Here is a 17,890-nt window from a genome sequence, read left to right on the forward strand (position 1 = left end):
AACTTCAAATTTATGTGTTTAATAAATGTAAAGATGGAAGAAGATAGGGAATGCAAACACTGCCTTTTGTTTTTCACAAAAAGTTTAGAGCTTTGTGATTTTTGTATTAAATTGCCAGTATACTATAAAAAAGTAAATGCTGTTTAAAGTGCATTGATTATATAAATGAGAACATGTCAGCTTTACCAAATAATAAATTTGCATTTAAAAAAGAGTAGGAAATCCTCCTTTTCATCATGTCACTTAAAGCCTAGGCAAAGATTGCATGGTTCTGAAGAGCATAAGCAATGGTGGTATTTTATATCCCAACAGGCTGTAAATAAATCTCATTATTAAGACTATAGAAAAAATAGGTTTGCTTATTAATCAAATATGTATGTATGATGACTGTCTAAAATCTGTTTTTAAATACAATTTAATACACATTAAATTTTAGTATTTTTTTCACATGTGCAAAGAATAAAAGTTTAGGTATTTCCCTCATATTTAAATTCATCAGGCTTTCTGTTGGTGCTTTTAGACTACAATGCTCCTTTTGCATGATTCTGTGTATCCTCCTTGTCCAAGGGCTAGTGATATTCAGGACTCCCCTCCCCTTTGTTTTTATATAACCTTCTATTTTCTAAAGGATATTAACAATTGAAATCTATGGGACTTGTCTAGGGACATGACCCCTTAGGGAAGCTATACATAGCCTGATCCTCATATTGGGTTGTGTATGACCTTAACATCTTTCCCAATGTTGCTACTGCGAACATGTTGTCTGTTTATGGGAAAGTAGTTACTGATATAATATGGCTGCACTGATATCAGTGCAGAAACAATGGCCATATTGTAGTATAGGGACATGCTTGTTAGTAGGAGTGCCCATATTTTAGAGTTGGTCCATACTTTGAGCTTTCCAAAAACTATGGAGTAAAGGGAGTCCAGTTTGTTTTTGTAATAAAATTGGTCAGTGTATAGACTTTTTTAATAATACGCTGGGAGAGGGTAAATTCAATTTTAATAAATTTCAGTGTGGCTGAAGTTCGGCTTAAAATCATGGCAAAATACAGTGGGGTAAAGCAAATATGGGAAATGTTTTACAAATAAGGTTCCAAAGGACACTGTCTGTGCATTATAACATATTACCCTAGCTGACACTCCCTGCAAGCACTAGCCTAACCCACCATTCTCATTCGGGTGGGCAATTGCTTGAAAGAAGTGCCAGCTAGGGTTAATGCGTGCAGGTCATGGATGCACCTAAAGGATCTGTTAGGGTCTGAATTGACTGGTTTGGTTCACTTCCAAGTGCATTTCCATACCAGTCAGTTCTTGAAGTATGTCATAGGCCCATGTGTCCCATTAATTCTATATCTTCTAAGGTCCCTTAAGCTGCTGTCATCAACACAGAATCAAATCCTGTTCAGCTAGACATCTCATTCAGGAACCCAGGTGGTATTGCAGTTAAGCAATTTAGCTGGGTACAGAACCCACCACAGCTTGCAACTGGAAAATGAAGGCACGTTGGCACACCATTGGGTCATTCTATGTGCTCTTCCCTTCTGTAAGCACAGGCAGCACTATGCAAATCAATGGAGCCACCTGCCTGGATCTCTGTTATAATGGTAAGAATAAATTGGGCTAACTCCTCATCTAACGTACTAGAACATTCATACTATGAGAAATAACAAGGCAGTGCTTTCCTTTCCCTTCTTTTCCACTACAGAATAACAAATGCACTTTAAAGGTTATCCTTCATGGGTAAACCTATATTTGCTGCAATTATGTTGTACGTTCTTAGTAAGTGTGTGCGTTTCTTAATTATGAATATATAACTTCAGCTCACAAAATGCCTACCCCGCTATGTGTAGGTGACATGGACACTTTATGCACATTGTTATTAATATTGTAGAAATACTTTGTGTAAAATACCTTATTTAAAAGAATCGGATTTTTGTTTCCAATGTTATGTATTTATACTATTTATTAGATGCTCCCTTCCGCCTGAAGTATATTTTTGTTTTCTTTTGTAATATTGTAACCTTTTTCCATGGAAAAACATTTTATACCAGGCACATGGAGATTAATGGGCCTATTTTTATGCGACTTTTGTCTAAGTTTGTAACATATTGGGGTTTTTTTCGTTTTGGAAAAGGGGGGGAAAAAAAGGAAAAATGTTTTGATGCTATTAAAAAATAAAATCCTTTTAACTATGTTCTGGTGTTTTTGTTAAACAATTGTTGTCCATTTTACCGGCTTATTATAGAGCTGTAATAGGAATTTGCCTGTTATTTGTGCACAGTAGGCAGAAATGTGATGGGGGTGCTGTGAGTTATTTTTATGTGTTTGGTACTGGTTTGTGTTATTTTTTTTTAAATGTTTAGATTTTTTTTTTACCATATAAAGTCTAACTTCAGCTAACTCTACAGTTTGAATAGGGTTGGATCTAGTACACATCTGATTTCCAATCTGATAAAATGAGATCTGATCTTTTTAACGACAGGTTCAAACATAGAGCGGGATCAAGGTGCCCTTGGCAGCTGGCACCTTGGACAGTCGCTTGCACTGCAACGCTGGCTCTGAAACTTGGCAGTGAGTGGTATGGATCCACTCCCTGCCACCCCCATTTATTCTCTATGGGTCTATTGCAGGTTGAGGCTACTTGTAAAATCTCCCCTAAAGGAGCAGTTCACTGGCATGAGGGAGTGGTAACCATCCCGCAACTTTACTACCTGTCTGAACATAGACTAAATCTGCAGCCAACTATTTGTATGTGACTAGTTTTTAGGTTTCTGTTCATATACATGTGTGCTGTGTTTAGAAACCTCCAACTGATCACAAAATTTGCAGCAGATAAAAATATGGTGTCAATACAGTACTGGCTCCATAATATATATGTATATGTGCTTTATTTTGTCTTCATGTAAACCTAGTTCTAAGAAAAATAGGTTAAAGCATTTTTTTTTTTTGCAAATTGTTAAAATATATTCACAGACAAGTAATAGAAATTTTTTTTATGGTCACTTAAAAAACATTTATTCATGTACACACTGTGTAGTGCCCTAATGTTTAGGCCTAACTCCCTAATGAAACCATAAAGTAGAAACTGGAAATGTTAACTATCCTAAAACAAAAATTGTGGCACTTTAATAAAGTGCCATATTTGTTGACAAAGAGTAGAAAACAAAATGCAAAGGGTGTGTTTCTCCGAATAACTCGTTCTTATTTGTTATTCAGGGAAACATACCCTTTGCAATTTGGTCTACCAATATAGGGCAAAATAACTTCCTGCACACTTCACATGATCTTGAAAAGTCCTCTCCCCTACCTCCATATAAAGGTTATCCCCTATACATGCATGGTACCTTACACTTGATGCTCACTGACACAACAAGATAGTAATTTCTAAGTAGTCTAAGCTAGTGGATAGGAAATAGGAAGTTGAAAGTGACATGAATGCAGTCTCCTGCAATACACTGCCCAGAACACAGTTAGATTTTTTTTTTGTAGACCAAAACTAGTTCTACATACCAAGCATGGGAAATGGTGAGGCAGTTAAAATCTGTAAATTAAGCAGAACTTTAGACAAATGTTAAGTAATCATGAGACAACTATGGAGCTACCAATACTGACCAACTTCAACAAATGCTATTTGCCTGGTTGCCATGTCATACTTTTGATCTTTTTGATTACTTGGATGCATTTTTTTCATGGGTACCCAAAGTACTGAAACCAACCAACCACACCACAACTATTTTCATCCAGAGGGGTCTGCAATCTTTTCAGTGTAAATTTGAGAATAGGGTTGTTTAGAGTGTAGTATTTGAAATTACTTTATTGTATATTAAAACTAAACTCAAGAATAACATACTGGAAACCATATAAAAACCCTGTGTCACAAAACTGTATTATAGCGACTCTCTTTAGGATCTAATAAAATGAATCTAGAGGTTGTCACTTCCACAACGGAATAAAATACAACAGCTCTCATGTTCTGCCCTTTCTTTCATACACATAAGGGACTTTTGGTCCATAAAACTGATTCCTGGACCAGACAGGAAGCCTTTGGTGAATCTTTTTGAGCCATGATAACATAGAATGTAAAATAGGCTTTGGTTCTGCTCAGCCTGCCCATGGGTCCTTACTGGAGACATTTGGACCATAGGCTCACAATGTACAAGAATGTCACCATATCTGACTTAAGCCTACCCAACACCAAACTCCAACCTCACCTTTCACCTGTTAAGTGCCAGAATCTCCACCAAGTGAAAGTGTACAATAAAGTGAACAGTAAAGGGCTTTATGCCTAAATTACTTGTAACAGAAACTAAACAATTGAAGCCTAACTGGACTGTCAGTTTAAATCTACTAAATATATATATATATATATATATATATATCAGGTGCATTAAACATATGTGTATTTTGTTTAAATCAGCCCAAATATAGAGAAGCCTTTCTCCTGCCAGCCAGTCTGACACACCTCTTTTGCAGAGGTCAAATCCCAGCTAGAGCCCTCCAGTGATCACCATAGATCAACTAAAATCAAGGGTCCATTTCTAGCAAAGAACCAACTTTTCATCTTGGTTGTATTGCTTATTTTTAAAGACTACAGACTGTTATACTCAACTAATGCATTCCAGGCATATATTAAAAATGGTGTGCTAATAAATTAAAAGTGCAATGTCTTTCTTTTCTTTGCAAACGACCATAGAGTTCAAAAACCTGACCCCTACCAGCATGCTACAGCGAAGGACCCCTGCTCTCTGTGGGGGAATTCTGCATGAGAATATGGTTTTTAAACCCAGAGTTTACCATTTTAGTTTCTATTGAAATTACAGTTTTAATAATGTACAGAAAGCCTATAAGACAACTAGGTCATATATCCAAAGAGGCTCCATCCATTAAAGGATCCATTGTAGAGTAACACAGGTACTGCTCTGAACCAAATTAGAAAAGAGGTAAGCATCTTATATCTACTCTCTGTCAAACATTTTTTTCTTTTTTTTTTTAAACTAGTGTAAGTCTTGTTAGCCAACCAACATAAGGAGACCCCATTCTGGCGTCATCCACCACCACTACCACTTGATTCCAGGCACCTCTGCTACCAATGGGCTTGTTCCCTACCCTTTTGTGGAACTAAAAGTGCTTATACCAGCAGTCCTTGTGAGTAACAAGTGTCATCTGCAAACCTAGACATTTTTCTTCGAAAATTTTATATTTTGAGGTATATTAAGAATGTGAATCCGACATTCTAATAAGCAATTATTGCATTTTGCAGCTACTCCTTCGCATTCAAACTTGTACAAGGATAATCAATATGAACCTGTAGATAGATATGGGAACAACCGCAGGAGTATTATGTCATCCTAAACCAGTCAAGTCACAACACCTGAACTCTAAAAACACTTGCGTGTTTCAGGTCTGACCTGATGACAACAGACCAGATCCTAGAACAGGGTGCCTTAATTTTAATTCATTTGACGACACAAGTGAGGTTGTAAAGGAGGACCAGACACTAGAATAGATATTAGCATCCACACAATCGCTGACTGATCCTTACCGTCCTAGGTCTTCTAGAAATGTTTAGCTGACACTCTTACAAATTCCCCAGTGATATAGAACATATAAGCATATGAACCTGCAGTGCCCGTTGTTTCCAGAGTATCACATAACAGGTCATTTCAGCTAAATAGGAATCTATTGACCTTTATTTGATGAGCACTGCAAACACAGAAAAATATTTATATAGTATAAGCTCCAGATTCTTTAAACTTTTTTACCATAAAAGTACATTTTTGGCCTGTGTTTACAGCCTTTGTTAGCCCCTCTACTGTTTTTTTAATTTAATGGGCAGCCTCATAGACACATACAGAGCTTTAAACGAAATCACTCGATCTAGAAAGTGGAGAAAAACCCATAGTGGTGACAATGCATATTTGGATATAATATATCCAGAAGCTTTGTACACAGTGGAGAAAGTGGCACCGAAGTACTGGGCTAGTTAAGCAAGGACACATCCCATGCTTACTCCATCACTAAGAAACTCCAGCAGGAAAAGGGAAAGCTATACAGGTAAGAGAAGCTGGCAAGATGAATATACCAAGCACCATATGTAAACTTTCATATTATCTGTGGACTGGCTGAGCCTTTCATACCAGTCCATACTGTATAATAACACATGTCTCTTATACAGGATGACCACGAAACATTGCTGAAAAAAATGGAAGTCCGTATGATGGATGTGGAGCAGAAGCTCAGAATTGTAAAGATGTTTCTTAAAGAAAAAGTGAATCAGCTAAAGGAACAGGTAAATTTGACTGCCAGGAAAATGGAAACATCAACTGTACAGAAGTAAGACCAAACTGCACACAAGGTACTACATAAGCAAAATTCAACTTTTAACCCTGTTCTAGGTGTGCAGATTACCAGGGAGAGTCTTAAAGCAGAGCAAATATTGGGGTGCATGAAGAATTAGATTATCACCAGAATTATGCTCCAATAACCATGTGCTGTCAGAAACAAGAATGTCTTTTTATTTGTCAGTTTTCACCCAAAATTCTGCCAATTTTTCAAAGGAATCTTTTGTGAAACATTGTTTCTGGTCTGATGAGGCCAGTTTTCAAAATGCAACAGCACAATGGTAGACTTAGAATGGGGTGTGATGTCTTTGGGGTGCATTTAAACCTAGCATTGCTTCTAAAAAGTATTTACCTTGGAGCTGTAACCAGTTGTAAAATATAATGATTATTATCAGTTGACTTTACCACTAGGACATGATAGGACAGTTGGGTCAGTCCTAAAGTGACAGCTGCCAAGTCAATATGACCTAATGAACAAACATACAGGGTATTTATTGCTGAGCAAATGTCATTCTGCATATTGTGGGGTATGAATCGGCAGTATGGTTCTACAACTGACATACCACTGTTCTAAAGTCTAAGTCATGTGAATGCTCTCGCCTCCAATCACAGAGTCTTCCTTGCAACATCAGGCAGAAACAACACCCTGTTAGCCATTACAGCCTTCATTTTATGAATGGCTCCTTATTTCAGCAGGCCATTGATGTATGGACATAGTACCTCCCATGTACAGGTGCATAAGTTGCATCATACATGGCTGGCCAATAGCTTATAACCTGAAAAAAGTTGTTTGCAGCAATGATGAGGGAGATTACAGAGGTTGCATTACAAGACAATTGCACTTTGGGGGGAAAAGTGTTTCATAATGTGCACATTTGCCATACATAAGATATGCACATTGTGGCATTAGCCCCGGAGAAACTATTTGCATTCCTCAGCACTTGCTGGATTTTGCCTGGTGATGCAACATAGGTAAAAAGAGGTGGGTAGTGCAGGCAAAATGCTCTTATTTCTGTTTTCAACTCAACCCCAGAACTCTCTGCACAAGGAACCCCATAACCATCTCTCCACCATCCGAACCCTTCAGCTCTTCCTCTTGCCCCTAGAGATACCCGTTGACACTACAGCAGCATTGGTATGATGACAGACAAAAGGGCATTTCTTCCCTCACATCAGTGTTGGGGAATTTCTTCCTTTGCCACTATTAGCACCTTTTACTATGGGGCAGCTATTAAACTTTTTGATTCACTACATTTATAAATCCCTTGGCACTATTGTAGCACATGCTTTGACCATTGCATATGGATCAGGGCATCTTGGTCACTATAAGCCCCATCCTATTCCCCACCGTCCATTTTCATGGCCACTAAGGTTCAAAAGTTCCCAGGTATTCCTATTCCATGTTAATGTTTATAGTGATTTGTTTTTGGATCTACTATAATACACAACTGGTTCCATGAACAATGTTCTCTTCTGTTTCCAGGTCACCAGGAACTCTATGGCTGATGCCAAAATTAAAGATCTATATGTTGAAAATTCACAGCTGCTCAAAGCTCTGGAGCTGAGTGAGCAAAGACAGCAAACCACAGAGAAAAAGAACTATTTACTGGAGGAGAAAATCTCTGGATTGAGTAAGATAGTGAGGGACCTAACCCCAAAAAGCCCCGGTGGTGGACACTCTCACCAGCGCAGGGCATAGACAACAATGAACCAAGAATACCTGTTTTCATGAACTGCCTTGGAGAACCTCAACAAGAACTATGCACTACAGTCAGACTTCTGTTCCACTCCAGTTCTATATAAACATTTAAAACCACATTGAAATGATGCATTCTCAAAAATATTTGTCCTGCATAACCTTTTTGTTCCTGCCATTTTAGATGACTGCTGCAGAAGTGCAATGTAACTTAAATATCACTGACATATTTATTGGTCCATTTCCAAATCTGATCTTAAAGGAGTAGGAAGATTCTCCATATCACTGCCTATGAACTTTATTTTATAATCTGGATATTATTATGTGATGTAAATACAGAAAACGGTTCCACATCTCCTCTAAGCACTTGCTGGACAAGTAACCCTGCCTACTTACATGCCGGCCATTTTACATGGCAACACATCCACTGTGAATGCTTGTTTTTTCTTTTTTTACTCTCTTTTTGCCTAAAATATTGAGCTGATTCGCTTTGATTCATTCATTCATTCAAGATGGAGACCTATTTAAGATGATGTAGTAAAAAGTAAGAACAGGAAGTCCAAAATATTTATTTTCTTATAAATTATTAGTTTCCAATGCGTTTCAGAGGCTCCTACTTTCCCTCTTCATCAAGGCTTGATCTATGTGTAGTAAATCAAAAAGATGGACTTGTGAACACTATTGGGTTCAATTACTAAACAGGAACTCAGATATTCTTTGTTTAAGAATTAACCACTGCCAATGAAAATACATGAACCTGGAAGACTCTCCCCCAGGGGTTGTTTGGTGAATGCCAGAATCACGAATTTATAAATAAACTAATTAGGTTAGGGGGAACTAAACTGAAAATAAAGATGTACACAAACCTTTAATTCCACAGATCCCTTGATGGCACTGGACCTTCCCTTGATCCGGTCCTGCTTCGTTTTAGAAGTCCTCTCCGTGCCTGGCGCCGCCATATTCCGTCTGTTCTTCTTGCTACATCACCCGATCTCGCATTGTGTAGGTGTGAGATTGAGTGACATAGCCCACTGTAAAGGGGAAAAAGAGAGCCGATCTCACTGTGCATGAGTGAGGTCGACATCTCTTTCCCCTTAGTGGAAAAAATGCCCCTTCTGCACATGGCCAAGATCGGGCATGCGAAGGAGCACCCAGAACCTCCCGGGTTGCATGACGTAGGTATCCGGGGAGGCTCCTTGCTCCCATTTGGCAATAAAGACTGAAAGGGTCAGTGCTGCACCTTTTTTAAAAAAAAATTCTGATTTTTCCTTTACGTATATGGGTAGACAACCCTTTAAAGAGGAGGAATACTCAAAAATAAAGTGCAGTAGTGCATTAAAGATATACTCACTTATTAGTAGAAAGTTGTTGAAGCTGCGTAATATGTTGGTGCTATATAAATCCTGTTTAATAATAATAATAATAAAGCCTTTACAATTTTCTGTACATTACTCAAGCCCTGATGAAGAGGGTTATTATGAGCCCTGCTGAAATGTGTTGGTAATCAAAGATCTTGAGATGAAATACTTATTTTTGGACTCGGGTATGGCACTTCTGTCCTCACTTCACCCTTGAGGTGTAAAGTAGCTTAGCAAGCCCTTCTGTTTGGCGTAGAGATGCTAACCAAGTGTCAACATGATACACAAGCCATTTCTAGACTGTTTAGTGGAAATCCAACCATCTTGGAGGACCCAAAGCACCATCGCCTTATATTTAAACTGCTTTGACATTCTAAACAGTTGCATTTCTTTGCAGTAAATCTGCCATGCATACAGCAAGCTTCTCTTCTACACTGCAAAAGGTCTTCATTTTTAACCCAGAGGGATAAAAGAATGTAGAAGAGATTTCACATGAACACTGCTTGTTCTAGGTCAGTAACTCGCCAAGCACAGATCACAATGACAAATACAAATGAAAGATTAAACTGGGACCTGCAGCAACCTGTGATTGATGTCACAAAGACAACAGCTCATTTCCAATTGCGGCTTCTCATTTTTTTTCAGGACAAATTATCATTTTTTGAATATCAGAGGAGGTACTGAGATCATGACAAATATAAAAAATCTCAAGGAGGTGCTCCACTGTCGTACAATGTAAGTGGAGCTCTGTAATGAACTGCCAACAATACTCATGTGTATAGAAATATGTATATTTATTTGACCTGGCACTGCCCTAAAATGAAGGAAATAAAACTAAAATAAAACAATTTCTGGTTACTTTACTGCCAATTCTGCAATTGTACATTATATCAAACAGTGAACATATAAAGGGAAGCGATTTGTGATTCAGTTATGGGTTGGTAAGTAAGCTTAAAGTACAGCTATACTACACAGCAGGTAAACCTATCTCAAATCTAAAATGTCTTTCCTGAGCCAAGCCCTTCTTCATTTTTGTCTCATACGCTTTCTTCCCAGACACTGTAGGTCACAGTGGGAGGGTTTCAGAGTTGTCAATCTAAAAAGCAGCGAGTGGGCTGGGTGGGGCCAGGTGATGATTGACAAGCTATAGGCTTGTGAATCAGCAATGACAATGCTGATAACCACGCCTCCTACTATATTATTCATCCCACTGTTGTACAAGCAGGCACAGCCTACATAATAGGGGCAACACTGCTCTGATTTCAGGAGCCGTGCAGCATTGTTGCCACTCCATTACAGGAAGCTGCATTAAGCGAAGTTCACTAGAAGGGTCCACAGGTATTTGCATGGCTTTGCAGGCAGGGGGGGGGATTTTAGAATAGATTAGGTTAAAATGAGTCTCTCTATTCCATTTTGAGGAATTTTTGTTATATTGGGCAGGAAGTGGGGGAAAAATTTCAGCTGTTCAGATTAAAAATTTCCCCTCTATTCAAGACTCTGTGATCATTTGGCAATGGAACTGAAATGTTTGCGTATTTATCTGGTGGAGGTATTAGATATATGCAGGCCCTAGAAATGAGCCTAGTTGCCAACCCTGAAAATAATCAATAGAAGAATAAAATGTAAAGAAATTTTTTTGTGTATGCTGGTGGCACTGTAAAGAGTGAGTGGCCACTCACTTGGGCCACTCACTTTTCACAATGCCACCAGCATACACGGACCAGGGCTGCAGTCGCTGTGCCCTTTCACTCCAGGACCACATGGTCTTCCTTCTGGGTGCCTATCTTAAGCCCCTGTCCTCCCCATGGGAGGGGGTCTCCCCACATCTCTGACTCCCTTGGGACACTGATCCCCTCAGATGCTTTACACACATATACGCTCTAGCTTGAAGGAATATATACTGCCAAGTAATCGTGCTCAACTTTGCTAAACGTAACTTTACCCCAGAAGAAGCCTAAATCGGGCAGAACGCGTCGGGTAATCAACCTACCCATGCAACACGATTGTTATTATGTTGTATATTCCTGTCAGAAGCTCATTGTCTAGGGCCCAAACGATAATGATCTGGACCTATGTCTCCAGTCGTTTCAAAGCATTTATTTATGATATATATTATGAGAAGTAATCATTAATACAACTAATTTTTTGCCCAAAAAAACCCTTCTGTAAGTTTTATTCTTCTCTTAACTTTGGGAATGGTCACCAGGACAAAGAGGGTAGAAACAAGGTAGCATATTCAGTTTAAAGACTTGATTTTTTCTGCTACAGTTAGAACTTGGTCACCTTCCTGACCCCAGCCTGTGATTGGATACCAACAGGGCAGCAGAGCGATGAGCTTATTCATCTGCTCACACATGTGAATTCAGCACAGCCGATTGGCCCTTACAGCTGCTCCTCCTAAGCAGAATTCTTCTGCATAGCAGAGAACAAGAATCAGAGACAAAGCCAGATTCATTTACTTACACAAGCTGAAGGTGAAATAATGATGGCAGCTGATGCCATTCTCCTTTATAATTCCTTTACTAATGTTATCCAGTTTAAAAGTTCCTCCTAATTTATTACAGTAGCAGTGCAGATTTATTCCTTTAAATCTATTTTATTTTTTCTACTTGGCAGCTTACTTGCCTAATAACATTATTAAATTATTTTATTAGTGTTGAATCTTTGATTGGCATTGCACCAATCCCATTTTGCCCACTAGAGGGCAGTGCTGTAGTATTAATTATAAGATTCATATGCAGGGTTTATTTGCACATTTCTGCACAGTGATGTTCTGATATGCTGAAGGCTAAATAAAAAAAAAAACTAGAATGCTCAAAAAACAGCCTGGTGCAGCTATGTTTTGGGTGGCCAACCCAATAATGGAAATTCCAGATAAACTTTAACACAATAATGTAATTTCAAAAGTAATGTTCAATGCTTTTATATCTGCAGATTTTATGTAAAAAATCCTACCTATTGATCCTGCCATGAAAGTCTTTGTTTGATAAATGGGACAATGCTCTATCCCGGTCTTCCAGCAGTACCCCAGTATTGTCACCCTGCCACATGGGGACAGAAGTAGCATTTGTAACACATTGCACAGGCATGGCCCATCATTTCCACCAATTACAAAAATAAAGAAGGGGGGAATTCCTGATAATACATTGCCTACATAGAGAATAGGTGGGCAATTGTGACAATATATTGTTAACCAACCGACAATCTGCAGGCAACAAATGGGCAAGAGCTTCTTGCACAACTTAGGCAATACTAACCAACATGATGATGATGCTGATGATGCTGTACAAGCATAGAAATGCTGCAACAAAACTGATACTCAGAGTCAATCACCAAAGTATTTTCTGCAATGGTAAATGATAAAACGATACATAAAGTGCCATACTTCTTTTCCTGCCTGCAGCAGATTTCCATTCACCATCATGGTGAGCATAAAGCAAGCTGGTTAGTTTTTCCTGTGCCTGAATCCACCTTGTCCCTGCTGCTCATATGGATTATTGTGAATGTGTACCTTGCACTTTCACATTTTTAGCTAGTGCGTGAATACTGATTTGTTGACTAATACCTTTTCGTTGGCACGCAATAAATAAAGCTCCAGTGCTGGAGGGAACCCCTGAAAGCCCAAACTGCCCAAGCTCTCCAACCAAGATCCAGAGGCTTCCCAGGTATAAGGGTGTCCAAATGAGGTTTATGATTTAATAACACTATCACAAAAAAGAAAGTGTTCAGAAGGAAATTTCAATTAGCCCCAGTAAACTGGTTGACCGGTATGTGCCTAGCCTCAAAAATTTTTTTAGGAAAGAATGAAAAGGGAAGGTTATTTGAAAAGCACCCATTATTCAAAATTATAACTGAATAAAAATATAACTTTAATAATTATTAAAGCTATGTTTTTTTTTCAATTATCATTGCACGAATTTCTATGATTACTGCTATGGGAGCACACAGCTCTGTGGCAATATTGGTAAAATGCCATGTAATCTACTAGTAAACTCTTCAAGTATCCATGAGTCTGGCGTGTACAAAAGTGGAGCAATATGAAGAATACAAAAAGAAAAAATTGTCCAACCTATGTTTCAGTCAACACAAAAAAAATCTAAATAAATATTTTAGGTTTAAATTTTTTTGTTGGCAATTTATGTGAAGCCACACTGCAGCAACAAGGCACCTATGCAAAGTGTCCCTAATGCTGAATTAGGACATATAAAGAAATATTTGGGCTTCAGACCTGTTGTCGATATGCAGACATCTCTACACTAGCCTGCTCAGAGTTTACAGTCTTTTAAAGCAGCTGAAGACCTCCAGTTTGCCTCTGCACCAAATCCAATAAAACCGGATGGTTGGGAGTACAGGAGTCCAGAAACCCGACACAGAATAGTGGTTAAAAAAGTAGATGGAATGCAAACATTTCTGCCCAAGGCAATTGTTGCCCACACAATGCCTAAATATTTTTCTTATGCCTTCCTTTTTTTTTCGTACCATGCATGCTTCATGATTCCAGTGCCAGACGGTTCTGTAAAGGGACGGGTCAGGGTTTTTTGTTTTTGCAGTAATCATAATTGCAATTATTTCTATATGCAGCTCTGGAACTTTTATGTTCTATGCATTCATTGAAACATATTTAAACTGGACATAAAAAGCAGCAAGCGTTTAGTTATGTGCCAATAGATCAAGCAGAGACACATTGGACTATAAACTACACCCTTGGAGCATGGAAGTCTCAGGGGAAGCAGCCATGATCACAGAACTGGCAGCTTGGTATGACAAACTTATAAAACAGAGATATCTACATAGAGGAAAACACAGTCCAGGACAGGAAGATGTGATTGTGTTCCTGCAGTCCCAGCAATTTCCTTTCTTTCTTGTAGTATATATAGAGATAAAGATAATAAGAAACAAAAACAGACACACACTAACCATAACCATAGAGACAAGCTGTATACACCAGCGGGATCCATGAAAACCATTATAAAGTTGTGTATAAGACAACAACAAGGGGCATGGACACATGGGTGCAAAACAAGAAGTAATATTAAACATATGAACAAGTTTATGTTGTTATTTAACTTTGCAGGTCATCACTTAAAATGGAATAGTAGCTTGGCCTGGATTTAGATCTGGCCCTCTGTAAAACACGAATTTCCTATTGTACTGTGTGTGCTGCATGATTACTACTGTACTATATATTTATGCTACCAACTATTGTATATATTGTATTTTGTACAGAACTAAGGAAGGCCATAGAAATAAGCAATGGTAGTAACAAGGAGAGGAAGAGGTGGGCCATTTTTGTAGGCCATTAAGATTGTACTACTTAGCATGGTGTTGTCAGTCTAAGGCTAGGTACACACGTGCAATAATTATCGTTAGAAAACGACCGATCAACAATTATTTTAAACCATCGTATTTTGCGAATTTCTATGCGTTCAAATATAATCCACCAATAATGTACACACACTAGATATGATCGTTTGAACGATGCAGGAAGTGACGTGTACCGGAGAAAGTGTACCGCAGAACTATCCAGTATCACTGAGCGACCGTACACACAATAGATAGTGAACAATCGTCGCCCAAACCAATCCCCTGGAATAGTCGTTCTTTTCCAGCATTTCTCATTCATCAGCGTAGTTGACCAGTCATTGTGCACTTTTTTTTTTATAGGCCGATCAGTTGTTAATCCTTTGTTTCCAATGATAATTATTGCACTTGTGTATGTACCCAAAACCAAGAGTTTCTGGATAGAATGGAAGAGCCCTGGGATGACCTTATCAGGTATTTAAGGCTGGGGAGATCCTTGACCAAACTATGTTGTGTTACCTGAATAAGTAAAAGCAAAGTTAGAGCCCTGGATATACTATCAAGCAGAAAATAAAACACGAAACTGAATTTTTGATAAATTGCACATTCACAGCTTTTTAACATACACCTAATCTGTTGCCTATAGTTCTGTTTTTAAAGGCAACATAAATCAAACAGCTAAATACACAGCAGGTGTACAAAGAAGACATTTTATCTATGGAAAGAATTGCTCATGCACTTGAGATCCTTCCCAGAGACGTATTTATACATTCTGCACCCTCGGGGAATTATCTTTTCCCCTCCGCACCTTGCTACTGTAGTCAACTGGCTTTCAAAGCCATGCAAAGAATGCCATACCTTGTGTTTCTTATAAAAGTAGAACAATGGTCATTCTACTCTGCCTGCATCTTGACAAATACTTGTCTGGATCAGGAAAACATATAAACATGGCATAGTGATACACCCACAACAATGTAAGGGCTGGGAAGGGGCAGCTACAAAGACGACCCAGCAATGGGTGACAATGGTAAGCAGAGCAGCACCCAAGATTAAACAGGGCCAGAGCTGAACAGGAGAAAAGAATTTGGAATATGATCAACCAATCATACAAGCAGAAAGTTAGATTTTGGGGGTTCTCAGTGTTAAAATGTTAAAACGTGGGGACTACAGAGACTGAGAATTGTATTCGGAATGTCTGTCGTTTTTAGGAAAAGTGGAGTTTTCCATTAAAAGCCAAACAACCCTCAAATTAATACTTTCCCTTCAGTCTCCCTAATCTGTCCTCTTCACTAGGTGCTAATAATAACCGAACACTTGAACACATTGTAAACATGTTTTGCCTTTGTTCTTTATCTTACTTGCATTAGTAGCAGCTGTATTAGAGTTTATTGTCCGGCAAAGCTTATTTTCTTTGGATGAAGCGCTCCTCCATCAAGCCAAGTGTTCTGATTGCGGTCTGTGTGGTTATGTGCTTCTAATTCTGCAATCTTCCTGTCCCTAACATCCATTTGAGAGCCATATGTTAATGCAAAGTAACTCAGTTTTTGTTTTTTTACACAAAAAGTTAAAAAATATTTAATTTTTTGCAAAATACTGGAATGTTAAAGCACCTGGCAGATTCTGCAGCCTTTCGGGATTCTATTGATGAGATGTAAAAGCTACAATTCCCGGATTTGCACCCCTGCTGTGTAGAAAGGGCTGTCCTGTCCTAGTATGTGGATTTATTTTAGGATGTAGAATGTAACATTCCCAGGGGGATCTCGGTGTTGGAGAAATATGCAAGACAGAAGAAACCAGATGTTGACTCCCCTGCCTAGGTCTACATGGCTCTTTTTGGTGTACTAACCCCTTAAGAAAAGGTTCTCCGATTTTTACATGTGCCCATGTTCTTACCACTCAGCAGATTTTTAACCGCTAGTTCCCTCTACTCATACCATTGTGCCCACATGGCAGTTTCTGACTTTATTCCTATTAGGCAACAACTCCTGGGGCACAGAAATCCCACTAATAATATAATACATATAATTTATCAAGATTCAGTTTTGTGCCAGAAACAAAGTCAAACTAGCAATTTAAAGCAAAAATAAACTGAAAAATCAAGAGGCCACTGGGAGGTAGAGGCAGAAAAGATGCAAAGTCCTTTTTTTTTGGCAATATTCCCTGGCTTCTATAGGCTTGTGTCTTTTTGCTTACACAGCACATATGGAGTAAAGCCCTGCTCTATATGAGGGACTGCCAGGCATACAACTAGATGCTGAGCACAAAGTAACACCTGTGCAGCAAAATTTGTTCCACTTGAACAGCTCTGTGCAATGCCAGATGTGCCGAGAGAATGTGCAAGTATCTACTGATCTCCTGTTTGGTGAAGGAGGACTTAGGCTTGGTTAATGTTAAATAAAGTATACTATATAAAGAACCTGAAAAAAAGACACCAATACTTTAAAGCAGATATGTCCAAAGTCTGCCCCGGGGCCAATTGCGGCCCATGTTCAGATTTTATAATAATATGCAGCCCGCCAGCACTGTTGACCACAGTATAAAATACACGCATACGAAAAAGCTATTTTATGTTTCATAAAAGTTGATCAACCACCTCGGTGGGCATAATCGGCAGGACGGGAGACTCCATGTGTGCACAGGGAATCCCTCACGTCACCCTGGTGGACGTGCCCTGTGTGGGACCTGCGCAGACCATGCCCACACTAACCCTGGTTGCCCCCCACCCCCGCCCCACTTTAAAGAATACAAAAGTTTGCAAATATTGTTGCACTCCTACAAGCCAATTTAGAGGATCCATGGTGCATGCAAAAATTCACATGGATGAACATAGATTGCAGCTCATGCACCACAATAGAAGTTATATTGAACCTGCAGCTATATGCTTTGTGTTGTGCTGCCCTGCCTCTCCATTATGAATGGTGTCAAAACATATCCAATTTTGTTTCATGCCTAGCAGCGATGAACTGTACAGCACAATGTTGAAACTCACAGGTCTAGTTTGAAAAAAAAATATCTCTATTATAAAGCATTAGAGAGAAGTTTGATAATCTGTCCTAGATTTCCTTGGTGTGGATTTCTCCCAACCATTACATTGACCATTTTCCCCATGGGCACATAGTAGACTTGAGACATTTTTTTTCTTAAATAAAAGACCTGTTGCTGTTGGGTAGGTGGGGGGCAATTGGTGGTCA

The 17,890-nt window shown here is 38.8% G+C and overlaps 1 protein-coding gene across 1 annotated transcript in view; it reads left to right on the forward strand.

Moving 5' to 3' along the window:
* Positions 1–10,246, forward strand: part of NIN (ninein) — an 81,154-nt gene extending 70,908 nt beyond the window's left edge. Inside the window, 2 exon segments of the mRNA XM_072428441.1 lie at positions 6,179–6,292; positions 7,828–10,246. Coding sequence (XP_072284542.1) covers positions 6,179–6,292; positions 7,828–8,043 — 330 coding nt within the window. The 3' untranslated portion in view covers positions 8,044–10,246.
* Positions 10,247–17,890: the final 7,644 nt, after the last annotated feature.

Source organism: Pyxicephalus adspersus, chromosome 12 (genome assembly GCF_032062135.1).
Source record: "Pyxicephalus adspersus chromosome 12, UCB_Pads_2.0, whole genome shotgun sequence".
NCBI lineage: Eukaryota > Metazoa > Chordata > Amphibia > Anura > Pyxicephalidae > Pyxicephalus > Pyxicephalus adspersus.